Genomic DNA, 25152 nt, shown 5'->3' on the forward strand with positions numbered 1-25152 from the left:
CGGAAGACCTTACTGCGCATGCGCGTTACACTTGCCCTACATATTTATCAGCGAGGCATTGAGAGTGAGTCTGTGTGCTGCAGAGAGGTGAATTCATTTAGAGGCTGTGGTAACAATCAAAGAAGCAAAATATAAACAACGAAACTTGAACAAGACCAAAAAGAACACAGTATTCAATACCTGCACACAGAGTGATTTTATTTGATATTATTGTTAAAATAATAATAATAATAATAATAATATTTGAGGCAGGCAGGCAGACAGATCCAGAAGTCAATGGCACAATAAACATTTCTCAACAGCAATATAATTCTGGGTATTCTTGGTCCGTTTCTGTCTTTCATGGTATGAACTTTACCCATTAGTTCAAGAGGAATCTCTAAAGATAGGATCACATTTTTTCAAGTCTGTCTGAAAACAATACTCATAAACTCCAAATGTGCAATGAGGCAGGCTTTGCTTTCTGCAATGATTCCTCCTGTTCATAGTGGACATTATGAGATCCCTTTCTAACGTGTATCCAGTGTAAATGATAGCGGACAAAATCGAAAGTTCTTGTTCTGAGCTCAAAATCACTCAGTTGCCAGTTTGTTAGGTACCCTGAACTACTAAAACTAATGTAGCCTAATGCAACAAGTCCTGCAGTTAATCATACATTCATGGAGTTTGTAATGTTCAGTTTTTGTGACGTCTTGAGACGTCTTGATTTAACTGTAGTCATTTTGGAAACTGTAGTTTGTGGTGCTGTTGAACTGTATCGCATTATACTGACAGGTGTTTCTGTTATTTTGTTCACCCCATTGATATCAATGAGTGTAGGCTGAATAACAACAAAAAACAAAACAACAACAGTTCAGAAAGAGGTTTTATTTTCAAAATGTGTGCAATAGGTTCACATTTGACAGTATTTAGTTTGCCCTCGTTTGATTAGGAAATAAGCTACTTATCAAAGTGCACAAGTACACAGTATAATGCTGCATACATGTGGATTACAACAATAAACAACATCAATTAGATAAAATATCAATTGGAAAATGTAATATTTTCCAATTACATTACAGGCCATATTTGCTGATGACTTCTTTTCCAAGTGTAATGTAGGCCGTCATGGCATCGTCCTTGGACATTCCTGAAAGAGTGTGTCAACACAAAGCTGCTAACATGGCAGTAGACCCTTAGCTGTGTTTCAACACAGCCCTATCTATCCATATTACACTTAAAAGCATTTTAAACCTTTTTACCTTTCCTGGAGTTCCTGGCGTCCCATTTGGCTTTTCCTTTGAAGTCCATCATTCCTGGTCTATCTACAGTTGTGACAGCACACAGAGAGGAGGACATATTCAGACTTCAGGGAACACTGCATGGAAGTGATTCTGTTGGTCTGCAGCAACTCATACCGGTGTTAACGTCTCCAACAGTTGCCTGTTTATAAAGGCCATACAGATCCAGCAGCTCCTGGTCTGAAGGCCTCGTCTTCACATCCTCTGCCACCTTCTCAAACTCTGCCTGCAGGTCATAGGTGGTAGAAAGAAACTGTCAAGTCACCTTTTGTGTTTCTGCTATATTATTCAAAGCGTATAGCTAATATTTTTGCACAGGGTAAGGAGTGCTACAGTATTCAGAACAACCATCACGCCCACATATACAGATTAGTGTAAGGCTTTAAATACAGAGTTAAAAAAAAAGAATCAGTTTTTAGCTTGACAGATGTGAAAACACACAGGAAAGCTGCAGAGTGTGCAGAACCCATAAAGAACAGTGACCAAGGCAGTCCAGTTTTGGTTCAAAGATTTTTAATTTTCATATGGCGACTGACCCAAAACATAAAACAAGGCAAATCTATGTCATTTAACTATATAAAAGTTAGTTAGTTAGTTTTATGGGTTTAATCTGAATTCCTAAGTTATTTTCGACAAGTCCCCATCTTAAACTTGGCTTAAATGTGGATTAATACTGTCAGCATTTAAAATTAAACATTCTCAAGAAAATACATGATAGAATCACAAAAATCAGAGCATCAGGAAAAATATTTACACCCACAGAAAATTTACGCTAAAAGTGCTAAAAGTCTGACTTAGCACTAAAAGAAACAGAACAGTTATCCTTTTAATGGCAAAACCATTGGATGTCACTTTGCAGCACCGATTCTGTACGTTTGCATTGAACTGTGCTGAGATCAAACATTACTATCGCGAGCTGTCGGCCATTCACTGAGGGTGTGTGGATTGTGAGTGCATTAACGTTCCAGTAAGTGCTATGAGGTAAAAGGTGAATGTATTAGCCTGTGCTTAGCGACTGTCTGTCTGTTGGTGTGAGTGAGCACCTATAGCTGAGATGTGGTGGCCAGGTGGAGCATCTCGTGCAGGGAGTTAGAGAAGCAGTTGTACAGTGACGCAGCATCTGTCTGACGCCAAGATCTCCACGCCGAGATGGACGCCACAATCCTGTAGGGAAAAAAGACGACATCAGGATGTGACTGCAGGTGCTGAAAGTGTTATTTGCCTCAGTTTCTAATCCTGTTTCAAACATGTAAAGCACTTTGTAACTTTGTTAAAATCTCAAGAATGTTTTTGCCTGAAGTGTCTCTCCTTGAATTTTAACATGACTGTGGAATACAGCCTAAATACTACAAGTACAGATTGGGCAAAGAAAAAAAAATGAACATGTTAATGATGAACGTAATTACTATTTCTGAAAACCTCTTCAAGAACTCAGAAAAGCAGTCTTGATTTTCTTGAACATCTTTAATTTCCCTTGTGTTTTTAAGGGGTTTGATCTGCCCTTCGCTGGAGAATTTTGTGGCAATTATTCAGCAAAAGTTTACCCACCTCATGCAGATATCATGACAGTTGGAACAAAAGAGGAGAAGAAGAAGAAACACGTTAATGAAAGCATGCTTATGTCCCTCCTGCCCACCTGTCATCTCTGATGCAGTAGAAAAAGCCATAGCCATGGTGCACCATGGGAGCCCCAACCCCCATAATTGTGGTGTAACCCACCAGACTGGACGACAGCACAAAGTTGCCACCACCACCACTGCAGACACAAACACAACTCAGTTACAGTCAGACAGAAAAAAAAAATCTGTACAGAAACATCTGTACTGCAGTTGACTTTATGAAACTGGACATTTATCAGAATGTCTGTAATGATCTATCCATAACAAACAATTACCAAAAAAACAAAAACACAGTGCAGCTAAAATATTTTGAAGCTGAATTAGGAAATGTAAGGATTAAAAATAAAAATGCCAACATTTTTCTGCTCTAGTTCATGTTGGCATCTCACCCAGCGTGCACACCTCTATGACGTACTATAGCTGTGATAAACCAACATGGGCCCCTGATGCTAACCCTGTTTCCACAGATCCCACCACAGACTTTTCCTGTGTGATTGTAGGACAGGTGTGCTTGATTGAATTCTATTAGGTAAACTAGTTCCCACTGGAACGTTGGCTTACTGGGAAATTGTTGATGTTATTAGTTACACCTGTCTGTTTGTGTGTCTACACAAAGGTCTATACATCATGATGAAAATGGATTTGGGGCACAGACACACTCTTTCAAAGAAATAAATTAGCTGTACAGATAATACCTCTTTGCATAGAGGGGGTCCATGAAGAGTTCTGGAATGGGACGTCCCTCCTCCTTGGCGATAAGATACAGCCCGAGAAGATGCCTGTCAAAACCTGGATGCAAGGTCACACGAATGTAACGTGAATTAGTGTCAGAGAGTGGTGGTATGTGAAATTACTGATCACATGTACGTAAAGTGAACCAACCTCTTCCTTCCTGGGCCTCAGCCATCAGCTTGTTGTGCTTTTGGAAGGCCAGCAGCATGGCTTTCCTCTTGGCATTAACCTGACAGAACAATGTTTACGTATCATGTCATATAGTCAAAGACTGCTTCCACCTCCTTCGTCTGAGTGACTTTGCCACAGTGCAGTTTCAGACACACACACACTCACATTGCATGTGGGATCCATCATAGCTCTACACCAGTTCACAGCCTCTGTGGTGCAGGGTCGCATAGTCTCCGTCCTACCATGGTAGAACTTGCGAGTCATTGCTGTCTCGTAACAACATCCTGGCCTGAGAGGGATAAGAAGAGACATTCAGGTTGTTCACTTCTTAGACTTCAAAGGTCACTTTTGATTGCTCAAATGCACAAGTCCATACTCTTTGTGCAATCTGAAGTAGGCAAACTGCATTGCTAGTTGAACAAAGGTGTCAGGATGCAGCTTCCTCTGTTTAATGGCTGTTTTTCCAAACGCTGTGAAGGCGTAGCACACAATCTGCAGGTCCTGTTTCTGTGAATACAGCGACAGAGTGGACAGTCACACAACTGGGACTATGAACAAGACAACTGGCATAATTTGGTGTTTAATATTGGCTCACCGACTCCAAGTATTGCTGTTTGGCATTGCTGATGTCACAGAGGACTTTATTGTCCACCGTAAACACCAGCTCCTCGGGAAGAGGTGTGGGTCTGATTAAATTTGAGCCCTAAAAGCACAGACATCAATGAGTGAAAAGTGAATCATTAACAAGAACTATTTCAATGTACCATACAGAATCAAGTAATAATATTTACCTTCCATTTGCCCTCTGTAGCTTTAATTTCTTGGTCCAGACACCAGTACATAGACACCAGTGCCATGGCATCATATGGTGCATGCTGCAAAACAATTTAATTTGAAGCTGTTATTCAAGGAATATGTTAAGAAATATGTTTTTAAGTTGTAACACAGTAGAAGTACTTGCTTTCCTCTGTCATTACACACACACACACACACACACACACACACACACACACACACACACATATACAAACTCACATCACAAGTAGAGCCAAAAGTTCCGTCTGAGAACACGATTGAATTGTACGATTTGTCACCCCAGCGGGTGGTGGGGTCGCCAGTGAGAGCTTCCTGGGTCATCTATGTTCAGAATTGCAAAGTCACAATCAGACACACGACTCTTTTCGTTTAAACCAGCAACAGGAAGTCATGCTCTGTGCGGCCCGTACGTTGGTGTAGTTCTCTGGAGTGGAAAAGGGTTTCGTTTCATCCAGACATATGATGAACAGGCTGCTCTGGATGGTCTCCAGGATGGTCTTATTGTGTGGATCAATGTTTATTAGATGCTCCCTGGCCTGCAGAGACAGTAAACAGACAAATGCTCACAATACTGATAATCAAGTATGCTTCTGTAATTTGAGAACTTTTTCACAAATGTAATGCAGATTTTTTTCTTTTGATCCAAAAACAAAAGATTAGTGACTCTACAGATAAGACAATGATAGAAATGGGGATAAAATATGCAGGGACAGTAATCCACAATCCATCCATCTGTATTGAATCTTATGAACTGAGATGAAAACCAAACATGAGCACCCCTACCTTCGCCCAACGAGTCCTCTCCTCTGAGGTGAGAGCACTCACTCCGTCTCCCTCCGGCTCTGCCTCACAGCGCTCTTTCACATAGCTCAGCTGCCTATACAGATTAACAAACACACAGAAAATCAAACCTGGGTTCTTTCCATTCAGCCCAGTTTCTGAAGGGTTCACCGAGTTAAATTTAAGATTTATTAATACCTTTAATACTATGCAGAAAGCATGCAATGCATTTAAAACCTGCTTCACAATCAGACCAGCTTAAGTATGATGGAAAACCAGTTAGGACGATATGGCCTACAATTACTTATTCATTTACGACTGTACCATTGACCTGAGTCTGAAGAGTACAGACTTAACCTTATATACAGTTACCTGTTTTTAATGCTCATGTCAGGCCTGTTCTTTGTCTGATAAAATAATCTGAATCACCTGTTGGTGTTATTTCTATCAGTTATTTTGTATTGTTGTGTATTGTTATACTGTTTTTCTTTGTAACTGTTATTTGATTATTTCTTTATAATACAGCACCACTGAGATGCTGTGTATCATGAGTAATTTGATTAAATTATCTCCTTGTGTCTTCCTCTCCCTCTTGCATCTCCATTTGGTCAATCTTAAATGGGGGAGGAGACATGAGGAGCCATGTTACAACTTGACAGGACCTCTCGTCTGCGCCCCAAGGATAGTGTAATAGCACACTCTTGGGGCTGATTAGTGAAATGCTTAATATTTAATAACATACCTTCACGCGTTATTAAAAGTTCAATGAGCAGTGTCAGCAGTTGGTTCACTGCCCCAACTGTGCTCTTTGGTACTAGATTTCATATTTGGATTTTACTTTTCAGTGGTGTGTATACTTGTGATCATTACCTGAGTAGTTCTGGTGGAGTGAGGATTTGTCCATCACAGAGTGCATCAAATGTGAAGATCCTTCCACGACAAATCACCACCAAATGGGAGGGGCAAGGGCCCTCGAGCTCTGTCACACAGCACAACACACACATTGCACAACAGTGATATGTAAACTGAGAAAGCGGTCGAAAGATATAAAGCTGTGTCTGACGGTCGGAGATAAGAGCTGAGCTTATTCTACCTGTTTTGAAGTAGTTATGTATGGTGTCCTTATTTACTCCGGGTACTTTGCAGGTGCAGAACAGCATTCTGAACTGGTTCATATCTAATGCTGTTTTGCCAGCTTTCTGAGGAGCCAGCCTCTCCCTAAAACAGACAAGAGAAAGACAAAAAGATTATATATATGTGTGAAATTCTGCATGACACACCACAAAAAAACAGAGCTGGTAAAAATGTGTGTGAACATGTCGTACGTGCGGATCAGGTTCCAGTACTGTAATGTATGCCATGTCATAATACTGGCCCTCTGCAGAGAGGTTCCCTCTGCAGGAGGCCAGCAGTGCTCCAGGTAGGGCGCTGGGCCACTGAAGTTGACATTCAGCTGTGAGGGGATGCGGCTCTCAAGATATGCAGTGTCCAACCACCATTCCTCCAGCTGGGGAATTAAAAAAAAGTCAGTTCAGCAAAACATCCATGAGTTAAGATGAGATCTGTAACATCAAAAAGGATTCATTTACAGCTCAATTACACACCCAGTTCTTCTTTGTCTTGGTTCTCTGCAGTAGTTTCTGGTGGAGCTCTTTGCCAACACCCTCTTGAAATTTCCTCACGGTGTTCACTGTAGCCTCAAACTCTTTCTCAGATGCAAAAGGACGAACTTACGGACAACATGGCAATGCTGAATTAGTCAGTGTCATTCATGCAACCATTAATTTTCCAAAACTTACTAGACCTCACTTGGCTGGGATCCACACATTTTTAGGTCAAGTTATTACAGATGGGTGGGAACATGCTTATTGTCTTGTCTTATTTTTTGGCTAAATACACCATGAAACTAGTTCAGGGGCAGAAATACTTACATTTCAGACAAATAGCATTAGCAGCAGTTAGCAGTTCAGACCAGGTCAAATGTTATTAATCACTGACAGCATTTGTAAGTTGTTAACAAGTTTTCAAAGTTTGCATGGTAAAGGTTTATAAAACCTGAAAATGAGTAACTCTGACACAGCAAGCTGCACAAAGCTACCATCCTACCTGCATCCAGGTACTTAGAAAGGCTAGTTTCCAGCGACGGGACAGGCAGGGGTGGCAGGCTGCTTTGGTACTGGAAGGTCCGCTCTGGCAGAGACTCTGACAAATGATTGGCCATTTCTACTGTCTGTAATACAAATACATTTCACACTGACGTTCACAAGTCTCATCTCATACATGACACCTGAGCAGGAGCAGGTGTAGACAAGAGCTATGAATTTCAGAAACCACAATCTGTGCAGCATTTGGTTAAACACTCAAACACTAGCTGTGTGTTTTTCTGTCAGTCATACTGTCCCTGTCTTTTAGCTCGTTCATTGATTCAAACGGACCTAACGGTTTTCAGTAAGATAGCTGACATTTGTATCTTAACCGACATAAAGCCGTTACAGCGCACTGGTTAAATTAACGCTGCGTCAACAATGTTTACGCTGAAAGTTAGGTTAAACTTCTTCTAAAGACTTCTTAGCTTTCAAACACAGTGTTTCTGTCGGCTCACCTTCTTCGGGATATGTTGTCGCTGACTCAATGCATCCACACACAGAGGAAATATCAGCTGGATGTGATGATGTGTTCAGGCTTTTGTTTTTGTCCTCAAAATCCTCTCTGCTCGTCCCCTTTACCCAGCTGAACTGCCCACCCAGAGCCAGCCCGGAAGACCTTACTGCGCATGCGCGTTACACTTGCTCTACATATCGACGAGACATTGAGAGTGAGTCTGTGTGCTGCAGAGAGGTGAAATCATTTAGAGGCTGTGGTAACAATCAAAGAAGCAGAATAGAAACAATGAAACTTGAAACAAGCCCAAAAAGAACACAGTTTTTAATCCCTGCACACAGAGTGGTTTTATTTAATACTATTGATGAAAATAACTGAGGCAGGCAGGCAGACAGATCCAGAGGTCAATGGCACAATAAACATTTCTCAACAGCAATATAATTCTGGGTATTCTTGGTCCATCTCTGTCTTTCATGGTATGAACTTTACCCATTAGTTCAAAGGGATCCTCTAAGGACAGGATCACATTTTTTCCAAGTCTGAACTGAACAGTGAAGCAGGTTTTGCTTTCTGCAATGATTCCTCCTGTTCATAGTGTACTGTAGTTTGTGGTGCTGTTGAACTGTATCGCATTATACTGACAGGTGTTTCTGTTATTTTGTTCACCCCATTGATATCAATGAGTGTAGGCTGAATAACAACAAAAGACAAAACAACAACAGTTCAGAAAGAGGTTTTATTTTCAAAATGTGTGCAATAGGTTCACATTTGACAGTATTTAGTTTGCCCTCGTTTGATTAGGAAATAAGCTACTTATCAAAGCGCACAAGTACACAGTATAATGCTGCATACATGTGGATTACAACAATAAACAACATCAATTAGATAAAATATCAATTGGAAAATGTAATATTTTTAACCCTAAAGGATGCATAGAGGTTATTCAATTGCGTAAATTAATGGGAATAATCTAGGTAAAAAAGACAAGCCATTAAAAGAAATCACAAAAGAAAATGTTGAAATTACACGACTATCCTGCATTATTATGGCCTCTGAAAGCGGAAGGCTACTTGTTATATAGACAGCAGCATTGTTTTAGTAATTGAGTTAGTAGGCTGTTGTTTTTGCATTAATTCAGCCATTTCAGTTTATTTCATCCATTACAGGCCACATTTGCTGATGACTTCTTTTCCAAGTGTAATGTAGGCTGTCATGGCATCGTCCTTGGACATTCCTGAAAGAGTGTGTCAACACAAAGTATTTGGATTAAAAACCACTTTAGAACTTTTGGATACCCATCTAATAGTTGTAGCGATACCAGCAGGTTTATGGTTTTGACTGAAATGCCTCATTCGTTGAAAGAATTACCATGAAATTTGGTTCACACATATCATGTTCCCCTCAGGATAAATTGCAGTCACTTGGGATATATCCTTTGGTTTATGACCACATGCCAAGCAGCCAGCTCCAGGGCTGACAAATGAATCCAGTGTGTCAAAATCTGCAGGTCCTCGAATGGCCACTTAAGGCTGGCCCCAAAAGCAAGTCGATCCCCACAGACTCCATATTAAAATGCCCAAATTTACAGCAGAAATAAACATGTTTCAGCCTGGTACAAAAACCGTTTTGGTCTCTTTAAGTAACTTCCTCATTCATGACAACTATAGGAGGGTGATTCTTCAATTCATTTAAATTAAATAAAGGCTTAAAGCTATGTATTATTATGGGCATGGCTGCTTTGAGTGGCAGCTAGCCACCACGTTTCAGCAATCAGGCTTCATTCAGTCCATCTCAGCTCCACCCACGCTCCACCTCTTTGCCCATTTGGAGTTTGGAGTCAGGCACTGCCAAGATGGCGACAGCCAGAGCCTCTGTCACTGAGTTCACAATGGCTCCTCAGAAACCAATGGGTGAGGTCACAGAGACTGCAAAACTCGCAACAAAACTTCCCATCAGCTGTACTTTGTGTTAAGTGCTAACATGCCAGCTAACAGTGTAAACATCACACCCGTTTAACAGCATGTTAGCACTATCACTGTGAGCATGTTTGCATGCTGTCAGTAGCATTGAGCTCAAAGTCCCACTGAGTCAAAGCACACTATCACAGAGCTGCTAACATGGCAGTAGACCCTTAGCTGTGTTTCAACACAGCCCTATCTATCCATATTACACTTAAAGGCATTTTTAACCTTTTTACCTTTCCTGGAGCTCCAGGCGTCCCATTTGGCTTTTCCTTTGAAGTCCATCATTCCTGGTCTATCTACAGTTGTGACAGCACACAGAGAGGAGGACATATTCAGACTTCAGGGAACACTGCATGGAAGTGATTCTGTTGGTCTGCAGCAACTCATACCGGTGTTAACGTCTCCAACAGTTGCCTGTTTATAAAGGCCATACAGATCCAGCAGCTCCTGGTCCGAAGGCCTTGTCTTCACATTCTTCACATCCTCTGCCACCTTCTCAAACTCTGCCTGCAGGTCATAGGTGGTGGAAAGAAACTGTCAAGTCACTCGTCGTGTTTGTGCTCAATTATTCAAAGCATACAGCTATTATGTTTGCTCAGGGTAAGGGGTGAAAAGGATGTAGATTTTATGCTCTTTGCCAAGTCTGACAGAAGACTCAGTCTGAGGTATTTGCTGCAGCAGGAGTGTGTTATGAGAAAGTGCATATTAATCAGTTATTATCTGAGCATAGTATTCCAGTCATGGTGTGGAGGCCCGGGAAACCTATTGTTGCAAGAGCTGCAGACAAACAATGGGCTTTTATTCAAGACTCTAGTGCTTTTGTGCCTACTTGAATAATCTACTTTACAAAGGATCTGAGCCTGAACAGATAATTATAGACCGTAGGAAACCCCTTTCGGACGAGAAAAACTTAAAACCTTAAATTGAAATGTTCCTGAAACCTTTTGAAATGCTGCAAAGATTAATCTCTAAACCTTAATCCCTAAAATAAAATGGGTCGGTCAAATATTTTTCATCTTCTCAGTTCAAATGGAGCCACATCGTGCTTGTCATTCATACTTCCGCAGAATAATATTTGCTTCCTTTTGTAAGAGAACTGCTTGAAACGCGTTAGTTGCAGCATCAGAGAGACCACAGAGTCGGATGATGAATACGTCCATGTTTAAAATGGCTTTTTTTTCTTACATGTGGCGACCCATCCCAACCCACACTGGCAAAGATGGATGTCGGCACGTACAGTAGATGGCGTGAACACCCACTCCGCTACAACCGTTATTCATTTCACAGCGAATCATCTGAGTCCTACATCTCCTTCATTCCGCGTTGTTCTGCTGAATAAAGTGGAAAGAACAGCGATCGGTACTTTACCTGAGACATGTTCGCAGACGAAGCCCTTCAAAGTCCTTCACAGAAATGGATATTTCGCTGTCGGCTTGACGGCACGTCGCAGCTGTAATTGCACCACAGCTGATCAATGCAATACTGTCGACCAAGGAGAGGCCTGCAGAGGAGGGAGCAGAGAGCTGCTGAGGAGCTGATTGGCTGCCTCCACCCGCGCGCGCGCACACAGACACACAGACACAGACACAGACACACACACACACACACACACACACACACACACACACACACACACTCCACACTTCACACTTCAGAGGGGAATATAGTACTTTTTACTGCACTACCTTTATCGGAGCTTTATACTTTGCGAATCATGAGTTTACACGCAAAAACGTGTTATCGTAGAAATATAATCTATACATTATTTTTTTATTAACTACCCAACAGTACGTTAAAATTATCAAATCATCAATAGCTAATAACCCAACAGTACAATGTATATAAGATGTACATTTTCTGCATGATGAGTACTTTGATAGTATAAGTACATGTTTCTATTATTAGGCCATGTACTCTTGCTTAAGTGAGATTTATGAATGTATGACTTGAAACGGACTGTTTTTACATTTTGGTATCGCTCTGTGAACAAGTAAAAGTCCTGTACAGTCCTTAGGCCTACTATTAAACAACGTATTTAAACTTAAATGCGTTCATTAAATCGTTTTTAACACGTTAGATCTTCTCGGTGTCTCCGTTGTAACTGTGGCGTGTATCTGGCTTTTTAAATAAAGTTATTTCAATTCAAACAAAATGGCGGCGCCCTGTGGTCCACCCGTGTAGCTGGGCGGCAGATGTGAATGGACACCCATTTTAAACCTTTTGCGTTGTTAAGAATCAGGTAAAGTAAATAAGTGTCAGACATGTTGTTGATTGTCATGATGTTAAAGTTGTAAAGAGCCGAAGTTCAGAGTTTTTATCGCAGCTGACGTGTAAAGTCAACTACACTTAATTTGAGAGGGAATGAAGGCTTCTTCGACCACCAAACAGGATTTATGTTTATTTCCCCCAGCATAGACACAATAATTACATTTGAAATATTGCTTATAATCATTAGCAATCACTCCCAAAACAATGTCACAGTATCGTACACCGGACGTGCTAAATTCTAACCTTTCAGGAGGATTTGTTCAGTCACTTTTATTGTTAGCAGGCTATTATTATTATTTGTGCCGCCGAGCTCAAACCTTTTTATTATGATCCGATTGATACTAGCTTTTTGAGGTCTGACGTTGAGTATTTGTAGTTGTCTAACTATATTTGTAAAATCTGCACAAAGCATTTTTGATAAGAAGCCCATAAATTTGGTCAATAAAAAGAAATTAATGGTTTAACCCTTTTTTTTTTTGTATTTTTGTTCTGTAATTTTGTATTTTATTTAAGCCTACATTTATCAATTTTCAGTTTTTAGTTTCATTAGTTTTTATTTTTCTCTTTTTTTTCCCCCTTTACTTTGTCTGCCTATCAGCATGCCCTTTAATCTGTTTGTTCAGCACCTTGCAAACCTCCATTTTTGAAAAGTTCAGCAAATAAAGATTAGTCTATGTCGTGAGTCAGTGCTCTCTGGTGGACAAACTATGCCAAATGTATTCGCATGTCTGTACTGTGAATTCTTTTTACTGACAACGAGAAATAATTTGACTGGGCTCTACTGTAGTTGTTGTGTAAATTCATATCTTATTTACTGCTTGTTGTGTTGTCTTAATTTCAGATGTGGAATGGCCACCACAGGAAAGCCTGTTAAAAAGGAAATCAAACGGCACATGCCAGCCAAGACATCCTTCACCTCACCATTCACTCCAAAATGGAGCCCTCTTCCCCAAGAAGACATGCATTTCATCCTGAAAACCCTAAAGGACAAGCTGCTTTCCACAGGTCTTCAGAAGAAAGAGGTGAAAGTGTTTCGACCGTGGAGGAAAAAGAAAGACCAGAAACCTGCTGCCACATCAGAACCTGGTCCCCAGGTCAGCCGGGACGCACAGGTGCAGGATTCTCCTGAAAATGGCTGGACAGATGTGTCAGCCAGAAGACAACTGGCCATTGGCATCAACGAGGTCACCAAAGCTTTGGAGAGGAACGAGCTCAAACTGTTGCTTGTGTGCAAGTCCGTCAAGCCGCAACACATGACAGACCACCTGATAGCACTGAGTGCAACGAGAGGTGTGCCGGCCTGCCAGGTGCCCCGGCTGAGCCACAGCGTGTCGGAGCCGCTGGGGTTGAAAAGTGTCCTCGCGCTGGGATTCAGACAATGTGCCTCCAAAGACGAAGAGGTGTTCACTGATGCTGTTGATGCCATTACATCCAGAGTGCCTTCACTGGATGTTGCATGGCTGCAAGATGCAGCACCCAGTGTAACACCTGACGACCCTGCAGGCATGGAAGAGGAGGAGGACACTGCCGAGGGGAAGGGCCAGAAAAGGAAGCTTGATACTGAACCGGAGGAGGTCACAGAGTCGGCCTCCTCCTGCACTCTGCAACCTCTCAAAGTGAAAAAAATAGTAGGCAACTCTGCAAGGAAAAAAAGAAAGATTCAATCATAGCAAGTCAAATGAAACTGAGACTCTGCCCAGATATTAAAAGGACCATTCCTATATTTTTGTAGGTTTGGCCATTTACATAAACCTAGTTGGTTTTGTGAATGCATTTTTCTTTCATTTCAGGCAGCTGTTGGTTTACAGTTATCGCAAATCAGTTTAAAAGGACTAAAAACTAAATATGACTGAAGTCGAAACAAACAGAAACAAAATTTCAGACCTCAACGAAGTCCATTAAACATTGAGTTCAAACTAGTACACTGTAAATGTGCCTCCCGTCATATTAAAAACAAGTGCATTACTCATGTTCCTTTTTAAAGTGAGTTTATTCAATCAAATATCCATGCTGGTATAGCTGACGTGTGTTGAAACAGATTGTTATTTGCATGGGGTCATGTCTAAATGATGCTGGTACAAGTTCTTCAGCTTTTTCACAGCTTACAATGGATTTGAATAAAAATATTGTTCTTCAGTTAGAGAAAGCTGTATGTCATTTCAAAAGTACGCCCCCCACCTCCAAAATCGGAATTATAAAACAAACAAACAAACAAAAACTCTTTTAAATAAGGCAGGTACTTCGGGTCGAGTTCTCACTAAAGGGTGTGGCTAGTAACAACGCTAAAATCATCACGGCCGCGGAACGGACATGCTCAAAATTCATTCAAACAGCTGCAGGCAACACATCTGTGACACGACCAACATGAGGCACACCGTCGACTCGACAACTCAGTTTCAGTGCTAAATTAATGCCAGCAACATCTGTCTCTGTGAATACAACTCATTCAACCTTAATATGGTAAAAAAAAAACCAACAACTTTGAACCCTGAAGCGCTGGCTGTCTGTTGGTTGTCCTTTTCTTGCTAATATATAAAGGGATGAGAAGAAAATTACAGCACATACAGAAAGACGAATGACAAAAATGGCAGCAGCCTCTACCTCTTAATTTATGCAGAGCCACATGGACAGGAACATCAAACACAAAGTAACAAACTCAGAGCGAAAAAAGACAATTTTAGAACATTTTTAACCTTTGAGTACACCAGCAGCATCATCAAACATCCTCATCCTGCTCAGCGGAGCACAGGGAAATGCCAAATACTCCAAACCCTCAAAAATCAGTTTTGAAGTTTAACTGGACATTTTCGAGAAAATACTGGAAAGAAACAGAACAGGAGTTATGCCTTAAGATATTTTGCAAAGTACAAGTATAAATATCAGAACTGTTCAAAGAGTTTCACGCATTTAGCTGCACAACACAATAAAAATGACCCACAGTATGTTTTTCAGACACAAATACAGTACCATTAAAAAAACAAATACAAAGAAGTCAATAAAAATGGACCTGGAAAAACAGGAAAAGCTCAAATTTCAAATTGACGTGGTTACTGATATGGGCTTCTGTTTATTCAGCCGCTGTACTGTGAATACATGCTAATGCTAAATTAGTCACCACACAATGTTGTGCTCAATTCTCTTTGCTGTATTTAACTGAGAGTTTGAGTTTTGATGACATGTCCTGCCGCAGGTGAGAAAACTGATGGTTGTGTGTTTATGAATAAGAGAAATGTTGTACTCGTGGCCAATCAGCTGATCTACAGGGGCGTCTTATTCACTGCTCTGCAAGAGAAAGTGATCAGTGGTAGTTTCTCTACTTGTGGCAATGACAGAATTAAGAGAAGAAAACAGACCGTGGCTGCTTTAAACATGACTTCACTGACAACATTACTCTTTCAAAGTGAGTAAGCCATTTTTATGCTATAAACTATGTCTAGACAGAAACCTGGACTATTCTGAAAACCTTTTAAATCAAATCCACCTTGGGCATAGCTTCATTGGTATTTCATTGTGTGTTATGGCCTTTGGTGCTGTAGTTCTCACTGCCCTTCTTGCCTCTAATTTACCTGTTGCTGTTACTGAACAACACACCACTGACATGCAGACGAGCCTAAGCTGCATTGTTACTCCAAACATCTGCATGAGCGCATTAGTGAATATAACTAAATATGTGGTTTAAATGTTCTAATTAAAATACCAACTGTAGACTCTAGAAACGGGTTTATAACATGAGAACAGCTCACATCCTTTATGAAAACTATGGTTACACAGTATGTACCGCAACCCATCTGCTTTGAAAGAAGACGAATAAGAAGAAAAAAAGACCCTTTTGCTTGTTTAGGAACTCAAAAATTGTGCTTCATTGATGCAATACATTCTTTATCAAAAACCGCTTAATCCCACATCTGAACAAATTCAGTGACATCTACACTACTTATGAGGAAAATACTTTGGATCAGCCCTCCCGAACCCCAAACTCACACTACGGGAATAAATATGATCTGGCTTTAAATGTACAGGTAACTATATATTTTTAACAAAAAAAAAACAAAAAAACATGTATATCAATGCACCAGTTGGATGAGTCCTTCCATGGAGATATCCTTTTTGTGTGTGTGTGTGTGTGTCGATTTGTGTGAGTGTGTACATATTTGTTATTTAGAGGTTAAGATCAAAATGTTCTTCAGAACGCTTGCGGGAACAAGTTTCTGTCTTTATACGTCAGCTATTACAGAAATATGTTCTTAGCATTTCTAATTCTACTGAGGCCCAAAACAGCCAGCAGAGAAACTTCTGACCACACGGATATGAGACGGGATGGGAACAGTAACTCCTCTGCCTTTAAGACCCTCTCATTACTGCAAGTGTGCAGCGTTGTGGTCATGTTTACTTGATTATCATTTACATAGTTCAATGTCAGCGAAATTAAATGACATGCCAGACCCTTGCAATGAGGTGTCTGCTAAGGAAGAAGAACTAAACAAAATTCACAATGTCAAGGCATCCTCTTGTTTGTCAAACTGTTTTCAATGTGAGTGTGCATGTCAGGAGCATTGTACGGTATGAGTATCTCAGGCATAGCATGACTTCACATTCAGGATGTTGATGATTTTAAGAGTTTTCACCTCCAGGTGAACTGAGAATGTTCTTGATGACGGGTGAACCGCCTCCCAGTCTCCAGGTTGGTTTTACTGTTGTAGTTCTCATTGTCTAGCTTGGGCTACCTGTATGTCCAGGTAAGGAATAGGCAGAGGTCACTGATGACCTCCTGATCAGTGTTTGTGTAGCAGCCATGAGGAGACCTGCTACTGAAGGACGAGGCCAACCTGAAAAACACAGTGTACCCTCTTGTTAGAGGACTTTGGACTAAAAGAATACAGACATTTAACACTTAATTCAGATTGGCTGTTAATAAATATTCAGGCAAACTATCTGCTGGGTGTGACTGTATTCTATTAGCTGACTGAACAAGGTAACTGCTAAAGCTAACACTAGCCTGCTAATAGATATAATACTGTTGACAAATCTGACCTGAAATTAATCAAAATGTTGTTTACTGACAACTGACAAGATTTTAAATTACATTTCACAGTGCAAAAAAAACAAAAAACAAAACAATAACTCAAATTACTAAATACAATGCTAATAACAAAAAGTGCTGGTTCGGTTAGCTGAATCAGACATTTCCCTCTCACTCTTAACACACAGATTTCTACATGAATACAGTCAAAGTCAGACGTATATTGACAAAGGTTAAGCAGTAAGTTTAATATCACATTTGGCTTTCTAAAACTGATATTTTCTCACAACAACAAATCATGCTGCTGACCTTATCGGGGTCCATCGGGGGACATTTCCAGTTGTAGAGGTAATACTGCAGATTTCCATCTCCTATGCCAAACTTGAGCTTCTCCAGGAACACCTTATTCTCCATTAGATCCAAGGCGTTGAACACATCAAAACCTTTCTGTTGAGCACACAGAATAAGAAGTTACAAATGAAATGCCATGATGAATTACACAGCAGCAGGAGAATAAGAAAAAGTTTAGTCTGAATTGAATTTGTTCAAGAATAACGTATCATTGAGGCCCTAGATTGTGCACTTCTTTCCTGTATTTGCAGCTCTTACAGCCTCTTTCCCTTGTCCCGAATTTAAAGTGAACAACTGACAGGACCATAAACACTTCAATTATGTGTATTATACAATAATTCGACACAGAGGGTAACATTACCAGTTTGGCCAGGATCAGTGCATCATTCATTAAGTCCAGTAGTGGGGTTTGTGTATGAACATTGTAGAAAGAATAAGCAGCCTTCAGGCTCCTGTGGAGAGGGTGGTGCATCACAGTCGAGGGCAGGGTGTAGAAACTAGCGAAGTCTGTCAGCACACCACCAGCACCCTGAGAAGACAGAGAGGCACAACAACTGTTCCAACAGGAGAATCAACAGACAGGCCATGAGTATCTTGAGGATGGAAACTGATTCAGATACCTCTACTACATATGTGTCAATTATGGTGTCCTGTGGCAAGAACCAGTGAGCCACCTCCTCTTCTCCCATAGATGGTGCAAGCTGGAAACGTCTCAGGTACTTCTGTAGCAGCTCGGTCACCTGGCGGATGTCACGCTTCTCCATCGGCCGCAGACCTGGGGTCTTGGTGCTCTATTTGGGGTGTAGAGAGCAAGAGGAAAAAGTCCATATAAGTTCCTGCCAGCCATAAGGATTGCAAACAGATATCCAGGACTGACAGGTGTAAGTGTTTACATCTGGTAGTCTGTAGAGTTTCATGGTTCTTTGCAGGGTCATGTTTCTGCTCAGGTGGGAGAATTTAACTTCCACAAGCTTTCTGGGGTTCAGAGAACGATGCCAATACCTGACATCGGCAGAGAAAAGAAAAAAAAAAGAGAAACAGGGTTAAGGAGTATTGTTTTAATGTGGCTTTCTGACACCTTGTCTGATGTGTTTCATGTGTGAATGCGACAAAGCATACCTGCATGTGGACACAGGCTTAGGCAGTACCACTCCTGCTGTGTATACTGCCTGAAATATGCCTTCTAAGTTCACCCTCCGTGTGATCTCTCTGATTAGCACTGGAGCAACGCGCTTTGAACGTAGCTTCTTATGGACACACAGGAAGTTGATTTCAACCATCCTCTTCAGTCTGGAGGAGCAGAGGGAGAGAAATGACTTGTGCGTTCCAGTAAAAGGGTTTCTATTGACTCATGTCACTGCTCTGAGCCAAATGCATGGGATCGCTTACGTTTCATAGATGCGTATATCAGCAGGAATGGCACTGATGAAGCCAACAAGCTTCTTATTTGAGGACACTCTCACTCCACAATGCCACTGTGGTAGCCAGCCAGGTGGACGCAGAGCCCTGAGAGAGGAGGAAATGAGTGAGCAAACACCTGAATGCTATACATACATATTTGGTGTGCAGTTGATTAAACATTGGATAAGTAATGAAAGCTTACCATTTGAGAAAGTTTGGTGAATAATCAAATCTGAACATGTTGTCGTCATCCTCCACATAGTTCTCATTTAACAACGTGTACAACTCCTTCAGCTGAAAAAGACACAGCAAACAACATCTTTAGTGTATCATTTCCACAAAATGTATTTTAGAGCTGTGTGGTTAGTCAATTAATTCATTAGTTAATCGAATTAATTGGCAACTATCAATCTTTCAAGCGAAGATTGCAAACATTTGTTGGATCTAGGGTCTGACCAAGTGAGAATCCCTCACTTGGTCTTCCAAAATCTTAAATGAAACATTTGATGATGTCACCTCTGGGATACTGTGAAAGGCATGTTGCACTGTTTTCTGATGTTTTATAGGATAAAGAGCTAATCAGTGGATTAATTAGCTGCAGCGTGAATGAATTTATTGTGTCAAAGACAAACACTGTACTTACTACATCTGCATTGCTGAGATCCAGAGTGTCCCACATAAATCCTTGAGGTAAGGAATATGGCTCCTGTCTGATGTTCTCTTTGTCTGCTTCTATCGGCCCATGACTCGTCACCACCTCATCTGCAAAAATAGCACAGCTGTTATCAAAGACATGAAACTATTTTCCTCTCAGACCTGGAAAAGTCCTGTTCTTGAACTGTGCTCAGGTGATACTGTCATCATCACCATCACCGCATTGAAGTGTCTTTTTTAAAATGGTAAAACCGCAAAACTGCTGACTGTTATTCTTCTAAAATCTGCTTCTGTTGGTCCCACATTGACCAGGCAGGCACATGGCACTACCCCTCCTGTGCAGACCTGATATTTGGCCAACAGTAGTCATGGAAACAGCTTAATCTAAAGCCACTAAGCATGCCTGGACCCCCGACTGAACTTCACAGCTGACATGTTTTTGGGATGCTTGGCTTCGAGCAGCACAGACAGTGATGAAATAAAGCCAGCAGATGGCACTGGTGCACAGAAGCAGTGCTCAAGGAAGATGCTCAAGCTTACGTTGACAGCTGAAGTGATAATGTTTGAGTTTGGGATGCAAATTTTAAGCAATTACCATAATCATCCGTTGGCCAAGCTAATGATTGATAATCGCTGAATTGTTAAGAGCTTATGAGAAACCACATGCATGTCTTTCCTCCTCAAAAGGGCCATTCAAACATGACATGGATTATTTTTGCAGCACAATTCAAATAAACTATTAAATAAACAACGCTCTTGCTCACTCACAGTTAAGCAGGCACTTACTTAGCTTCGGCACTGGCTGGGTGTCCCAGAACTGATACTTGTGCTTGGCTGCCTCATCGATGCTCTTTGCCGGACCCTGGCAGGACAGCAGCTCCATGGCTCTTTGGATGTCCTGCAGTTTCTGAATGGGCAAGCCAGGGTTCTACATCCAGAGAAGGGACATGAACACAATAAGAACAAAGATGGCCGTGCTTAAGTATGCACACAACATGAATGACTGTAGATCAGAGTATGCCTCTGTCAAACACTGCTATTGTGAGTATGTTTACATGCACACAGTATCCCTGTGAGTGACTTTACCAGGATCCAGGTTTCTGATCGTGGAGGCTCCTGGGTTTTTTGCTTTTGTAGTATTCCTGCTAAGTTGAAATGGTGCAGTTTTCTGGTGTTTCTCGCTGCCTCAGTTGTTGGAGTCTGTAATTCTATAAATGAAACTTCCATTTTGTGGTATTTGTCCCTGGTGGTTTTGGTGTCAGATCCAGGTGTGTCATTGATTTTTTTCAATCTCTCAGCCACTTTCTGTTGTTTACCAATCCACTCACCATTCTGCTTTCTTTGCTTTCATCTCATCAGTAGAAATTAAAGACAGGAGCAACGATTTAAATGTATCCTCTCCACTGCTGTCACTTTCATTTCAGTCTGCAGATCACCATATGACTAACCACTGACATAACTCAGGCTGAGCAAGCACCTGCTCACATGACAGACAGTGATCAAAGAAGTGGATAAGGGATATATATATCTGGTTTACTGTTGTGCTCCAGGTACCACACATTATTCATGTTTATTAAAACCAAGATAAAGGCTTGTCCTGGTTTGTATAACAGGGATATGATGTGTAATGCAGATCCATCAATCTTCCCATATTTTACCCTTCTCTCCTGCTGTCCTCCTGTTTAAATATTTTTTCCAGTCAATCTCCTGTTCTTTTACCCTTTCTGAAGAGGGTGCTTTAAAGCAGCTGGTAGTATGTAGAACAGTAGTTCTAACATGCAGTGACGAGTAGTCATTCACTCAAGCAGCACCCACCAATCGAAGAAAAAGAACAAGAAGACGGAGGAGGAGGAGGAGGAGGAGGATGAACATGAGTGGGATGGAGTACCTGCCAAAAAGTCTAAAAGTACAACATGCCACATGGAATTTAGTTTATCACAAGGAGGGAAAACCGATGTGATCCAGCATGACAAATCTGCCAAGCATAAGTACGCCCAAGAGGTGCAGAAACAGGCTCCACCAATGACTGTATTTATACTATCACTGCCATCCACTTCCAGAATCACCCTCTCCTACTGACTGTAGTCTCTCTCAAAATTACATCTGAAAGGGTTGGTCACATGAACCAGAGCAAGATGGCCGCTTGAGACTTTGCTCCACTCCAGGCTCCAACTCTCTCCAACAAAACTTGAAACTGACAGTTCAGCTTTATTCCAGAGACGCCTAAACAGCAGCGAGACAAAGGCAGCATCAGGCCAGTAAGAGGAGGACAGCTCAACCAGTGGCCACATGTGTTGCTAACAAGGACCAGCGTGACGTAGCTAGCACTCCAGAGCTATCCGGCCAAACAACTTTGGAGCAGATTTTAACTGAAGTAAAATCTGTGGGTTCTGCACAACATCATCATCATGATCATCATCATCATATAGATCATTCCTGATGATATGACGCCAAATATTTTACTTTGTTCATCTCATTTAGTGCTTGGTCAGCCTTGGTAAGCCAGCGTTCACTTCAACACACTGCAACAATTTATTACGATTTTGATGTGATAATAAAAACTCTCCAGTGTCTCATGCTCTGATCTGGGATACTTCTCATCAGAAAACGGTGTTAGAGGCAAACAGGAGAAATCTTAAAAAAGAAGTCGCCAGGTTAGAACAAATACATGAACAAATACCAATAGCTGCGAACCTATATAAGCGTTAGTGACTGCCAAGACCAAACTCAATATGGATTACACATGTCACATTCAGAAGATACTACTTTTTACTTTTTACCAATGTCAACAGAAATACTATGAAAGGCTTGAAAAGTTGCTTCGTAAAAATTTGAAAACCCTGACCCGGCAAGTTCTGTGAACTCCAGGTATGACACGGATTATGGATGTTGTGCACTTAATGTTGTACATTATCTTAACGCTCATAAAATCGCAGCATTGACAGTGTCTGAGTGGAATGGTCCTTTTTACTTTCTGTTTTAGCTTTATTACTGGGATTCAAGCTCATAACAGAGATCCAATAGCCACTGCCTGATGATGTGGGTGCCCTCTGTCACCTTTACTGTTTACATTATTCACTGAGCCTTCAGAACTAATCCTAACATAACCAGTATCACAGTGGATGAAGAAAACCAAGTTATTTCCTCTCCTTGCAGACAATGTTCTTCTGTATCTAAGGAATCCTGAGAAATCTATTCCAGCAGTTCTGAACTCTATAGGCTTGTTAAATGCTCTGTCTGGTTATAAAGGAAAATATATCACTTTATACTGCAACATCCCCCAGGATACACCTACACAATCTATTCTTTACCAATTACCTATTTCAAAATATTCCATGCTAGTTGACCCCAGCATTTTTCAAGCCACTGAACTCTTATATCTCTCATTATATTTGGAATAACAGAGTTAGGTTCTCCAGACTTATTAAACTGAAGGAACTGGGACGCTTATCTCTGCACAGTTTACAACTCTACTATTGGTCAGTGCATCTTAAAGGTATGACAAATTGGTTTATTAATAGGAAGGATTCTTTTTGGGTTGGTCTGTTTTTTATATATTCATTTTGTTATTTCTCTTTGGGCTCCCCTGGCACTGAATTGATTTTCTGGCACAGATTGGAAGCACTGGTTTGTTAGAGCGCATTTCCAAGGGCCAATCAGATCTTGCAGTCCTGTTGGTCTCTGACTTTTAAGTGATTTGAGCAATTCAGGAAAAGCAAAAATGGGATCAGCTTCTCTGCTAATAATTAATAATTATTTTCATTTTTTTTTTTTTTTAACTAAAACGTGTTCTTTGCTTCCATGTCCATGTCTTCTTCCTGTGGAGAAACTGACTCATGGTAAACTGCACTTCTGGAGACTCTGGAAACATTTACATTCTTTGCTACAGAAACTTTGATTCATTTGCTTGTCCCGCAAAGGAGCTGGCTGATTGCTTTATCTGTATATATTCCTGTATCAGCTATGTGTATAAGTATTATTATTATTATTAGTATTTTTATATTTTGTCTTTACTTTCAACTGCATTTTTAGGTATTGCAGCAATGATCACTGACTTGGGTTGGGATTTTTCTTTTTTTGCATGTTTTCTCTTTTCTGATTTTTGGATCCACTGTGTGTAGCCTTGTCTAAATGTGAACCATGGTAAGGATGGTGGGATGGCAGTGGGTGGGGCACCAGCAAATTTCCCTTGTTTTCAAATCCCAGTGTTGTCAGGTATGGTTACGTTCATGAAAATGTGCAGTGTTTCAAAGTTGCTTTGACTGGAAGCCAAACCACTATAATCATGGCTGCCTCCCTAACTCTTGTGTTATTAAAGGCTATGAGCAAAGTGTAGGTGAAAGTTGGATTTCTTAGGTTGTTTTTGTGCAAAAGGAATATTCTGCACTTCACCTCACTTACTTCTATGACCCTGTTTACCAGAAGGTTAGTGGGTCATAGCCTTGGATTTTAGCCCCTGCCATGAAAGTTTCTGTGCACATTGCAATGGGTCATCATCACACCTTGATCTCCTGAGAGTCAGAGGCAGAGTCAGACTTGGCTCCCCCCGAGCTGGGCTTTTCTTTCTTCCTCTTCTGCTTCTTCTTCTTCCTCTTGGCCCCCAAATCTCCCCCTGGACTCCTACAGATATGGACACAAACGCAAAACACATCACTGAATAAGGGCTGACTTTGTTTGACTCACATTTCACTCTCGACACACACACACACACACACACACACACACACACACACACACACACACACACGGAGCAGCAGAGAGCTAACGTTAGCTACCATAGCAACGACTGACAGCTGAGCTAACCTAGCGTTAGCTAACTAACGGTTTGTCTGAATGGTTGGCTGTCATCATGCCATTCAGCCAGGACGCTAGCTGAGAGTACAATTTTGTACGTGAACCGACACACGGTTAAAACGACAAAAAAATGCAAATTCTAGTAACGTTTCAAATAAGCACTTCTCCTGTGGTGACTAGCTTGAAATGACGGCCCTGTAGCAAACAGCCTTGCTGTGTTTGTGTCGGCTAACGTTAGCTAACTGCGCTAGCTATTCCCGACCGAGCACAGACAGGCAGCGCACAAACAGGCTGCCTGAAATAACGTTACTGCGTTTCCCAGCCGGACTGGACAGGCCATCCTTACCCTTGCATATGCTCATTCTCCTCTTCGTTGTCTCCGTCTATTCCGCAGGTATCCTGGTCATCTAGCTCCAGGCTCTGCTGACTGGCCGCGGATTCACTGTCCTCCGCCATCATAAAAATGTTTTAAAAAATTTGCCAGCCACCGTATGATAGAGATCACGGGCAACGAGCGAGAGATGGAAAAACAAAGAAAATGCCGAAGGAAACCGCACCGCCTAGAGGCCAACAGAGGGACAGCAGAGCTACTCTCCCACCTGTCAACGTGAAATACAGTTGAGCGTTACCCAAATTAAACTCGTCTAATTTGAGGACAAACACAACAGTCTATGAACCGTATCCCAGATTTGTGGTAATAT

General features: G+C 41.2%; 5 protein-coding genes across 5 annotated transcripts; 1 reads left to right on the forward strand and 4 right to left on the reverse strand.

The window, feature by feature from the left end:
* Nucleotides 1-847: 847 nt before the first annotated feature.
* LOC143324343 (acyl-CoA-binding protein-like) lies at nt 848-1631 on the reverse strand. Its single transcript, XM_076736731.1, has 4 exons — nt 1614-1631; nt 1398-1506; nt 1242-1304; nt 848-1129 (listed from the first exon to the last, which is right to left on the reverse strand). Exons 1-4 carry the CDS (start codon nt 1629-1631, stop codon nt 1056-1058), a joined length of 264 nt encoding a protein of 87 aa, XP_076592846.1. The 3' UTR covers nt 848-1055.
* LOC143325160 (peroxisomal carnitine O-octanoyltransferase-like) lies at nt 1398-8141 on the reverse strand. Its single transcript, XM_076738084.1, has 18 exons — nt 8001-8141; nt 7505-7628; nt 7003-7127; nt 6724-6905; nt 6492-6616; nt 6269-6377; nt 5402-5495; nt 5029-5154; nt 4838-4939; nt 4594-4677; nt 4398-4505; nt 4179-4309; nt 3968-4091; nt 3782-3860; nt 3595-3688; nt 2917-3036; nt 2324-2444; nt 1398-1506 (listed from the first exon to the last, which is right to left on the reverse strand). The coding sequence occupies exons 2-17, from the start codon at nt 7617-7619 to the stop codon at nt 2324-2326; spliced, it is 1839 nt and encodes a 612-aa protein (XP_076594199.1). The 5' UTR covers nt 7620-7628; nt 8001-8141; the 3' UTR covers nt 1398-1506.
* A 575-nt stretch (nt 8142-8716) lies between these two features.
* LOC143325161 (acyl-CoA-binding protein-like) lies at nt 8717-11470 on the reverse strand. The gene is made up of 4 exons (XM_076738085.1): nt 11332-11470; nt 10353-10470; nt 10197-10259; nt 8717-9233 (listed from the first exon to the last, which is right to left on the reverse strand). The coding sequence occupies exons 1-4, from the start codon at nt 11338-11340 to the stop codon at nt 9160-9162; spliced, it is 264 nt and encodes an 87-aa protein (XP_076594200.1). The 5' UTR covers nt 11341-11470; the 3' UTR covers nt 8717-9159.
* A 637-nt stretch (nt 11471-12107) lies between these two features.
* rpp38 (ribonuclease P/MRP 38 subunit) lies at nt 12108-14199 on the forward strand. The gene is made up of 2 exons (XM_076737094.1): nt 12108-12202; nt 13073-14199. The coding sequence occupies exons 1-2, from the start codon at nt 12162-12164 to the stop codon at nt 13899-13901; spliced, it is 870 nt and encodes a 289-aa protein (XP_076593209.1). The 5' UTR covers nt 12108-12161; the 3' UTR covers nt 13902-14199.
* Nucleotides 14200-14202: 3 nt separating this feature from the next.
* Nucleotides 14203-25013, reverse strand: nmt2 (N-myristoyltransferase 2). The gene is made up of 12 exons (XM_076737093.1): nt 24798-25013; nt 24160-24277; nt 20444-20585; nt 19647-19765; nt 19206-19297; nt 18992-19108; nt 18722-18892; nt 18496-18604; nt 18223-18393; nt 17964-18131; nt 17561-17698; nt 14203-17057 (listed from the first exon to the last, which is right to left on the reverse strand). The coding sequence occupies exons 1-12, from the start codon at nt 24908-24910 to the stop codon at nt 17037-17039; spliced, it is 1479 nt and encodes a 492-aa protein (XP_076593208.1). The 5' UTR covers nt 24911-25013; the 3' UTR covers nt 14203-17036.
* Nucleotides 25014-25152: the final 139 nt, after the last annotated feature.

Source organism: Chaetodon auriga, chromosome 8 (genome assembly GCF_051107435.1).
Source record: "Chaetodon auriga isolate fChaAug3 chromosome 8, fChaAug3.hap1, whole genome shotgun sequence".
NCBI lineage: Eukaryota > Metazoa > Chordata > Actinopteri > Chaetodontiformes > Chaetodontidae > Chaetodon > Chaetodon auriga.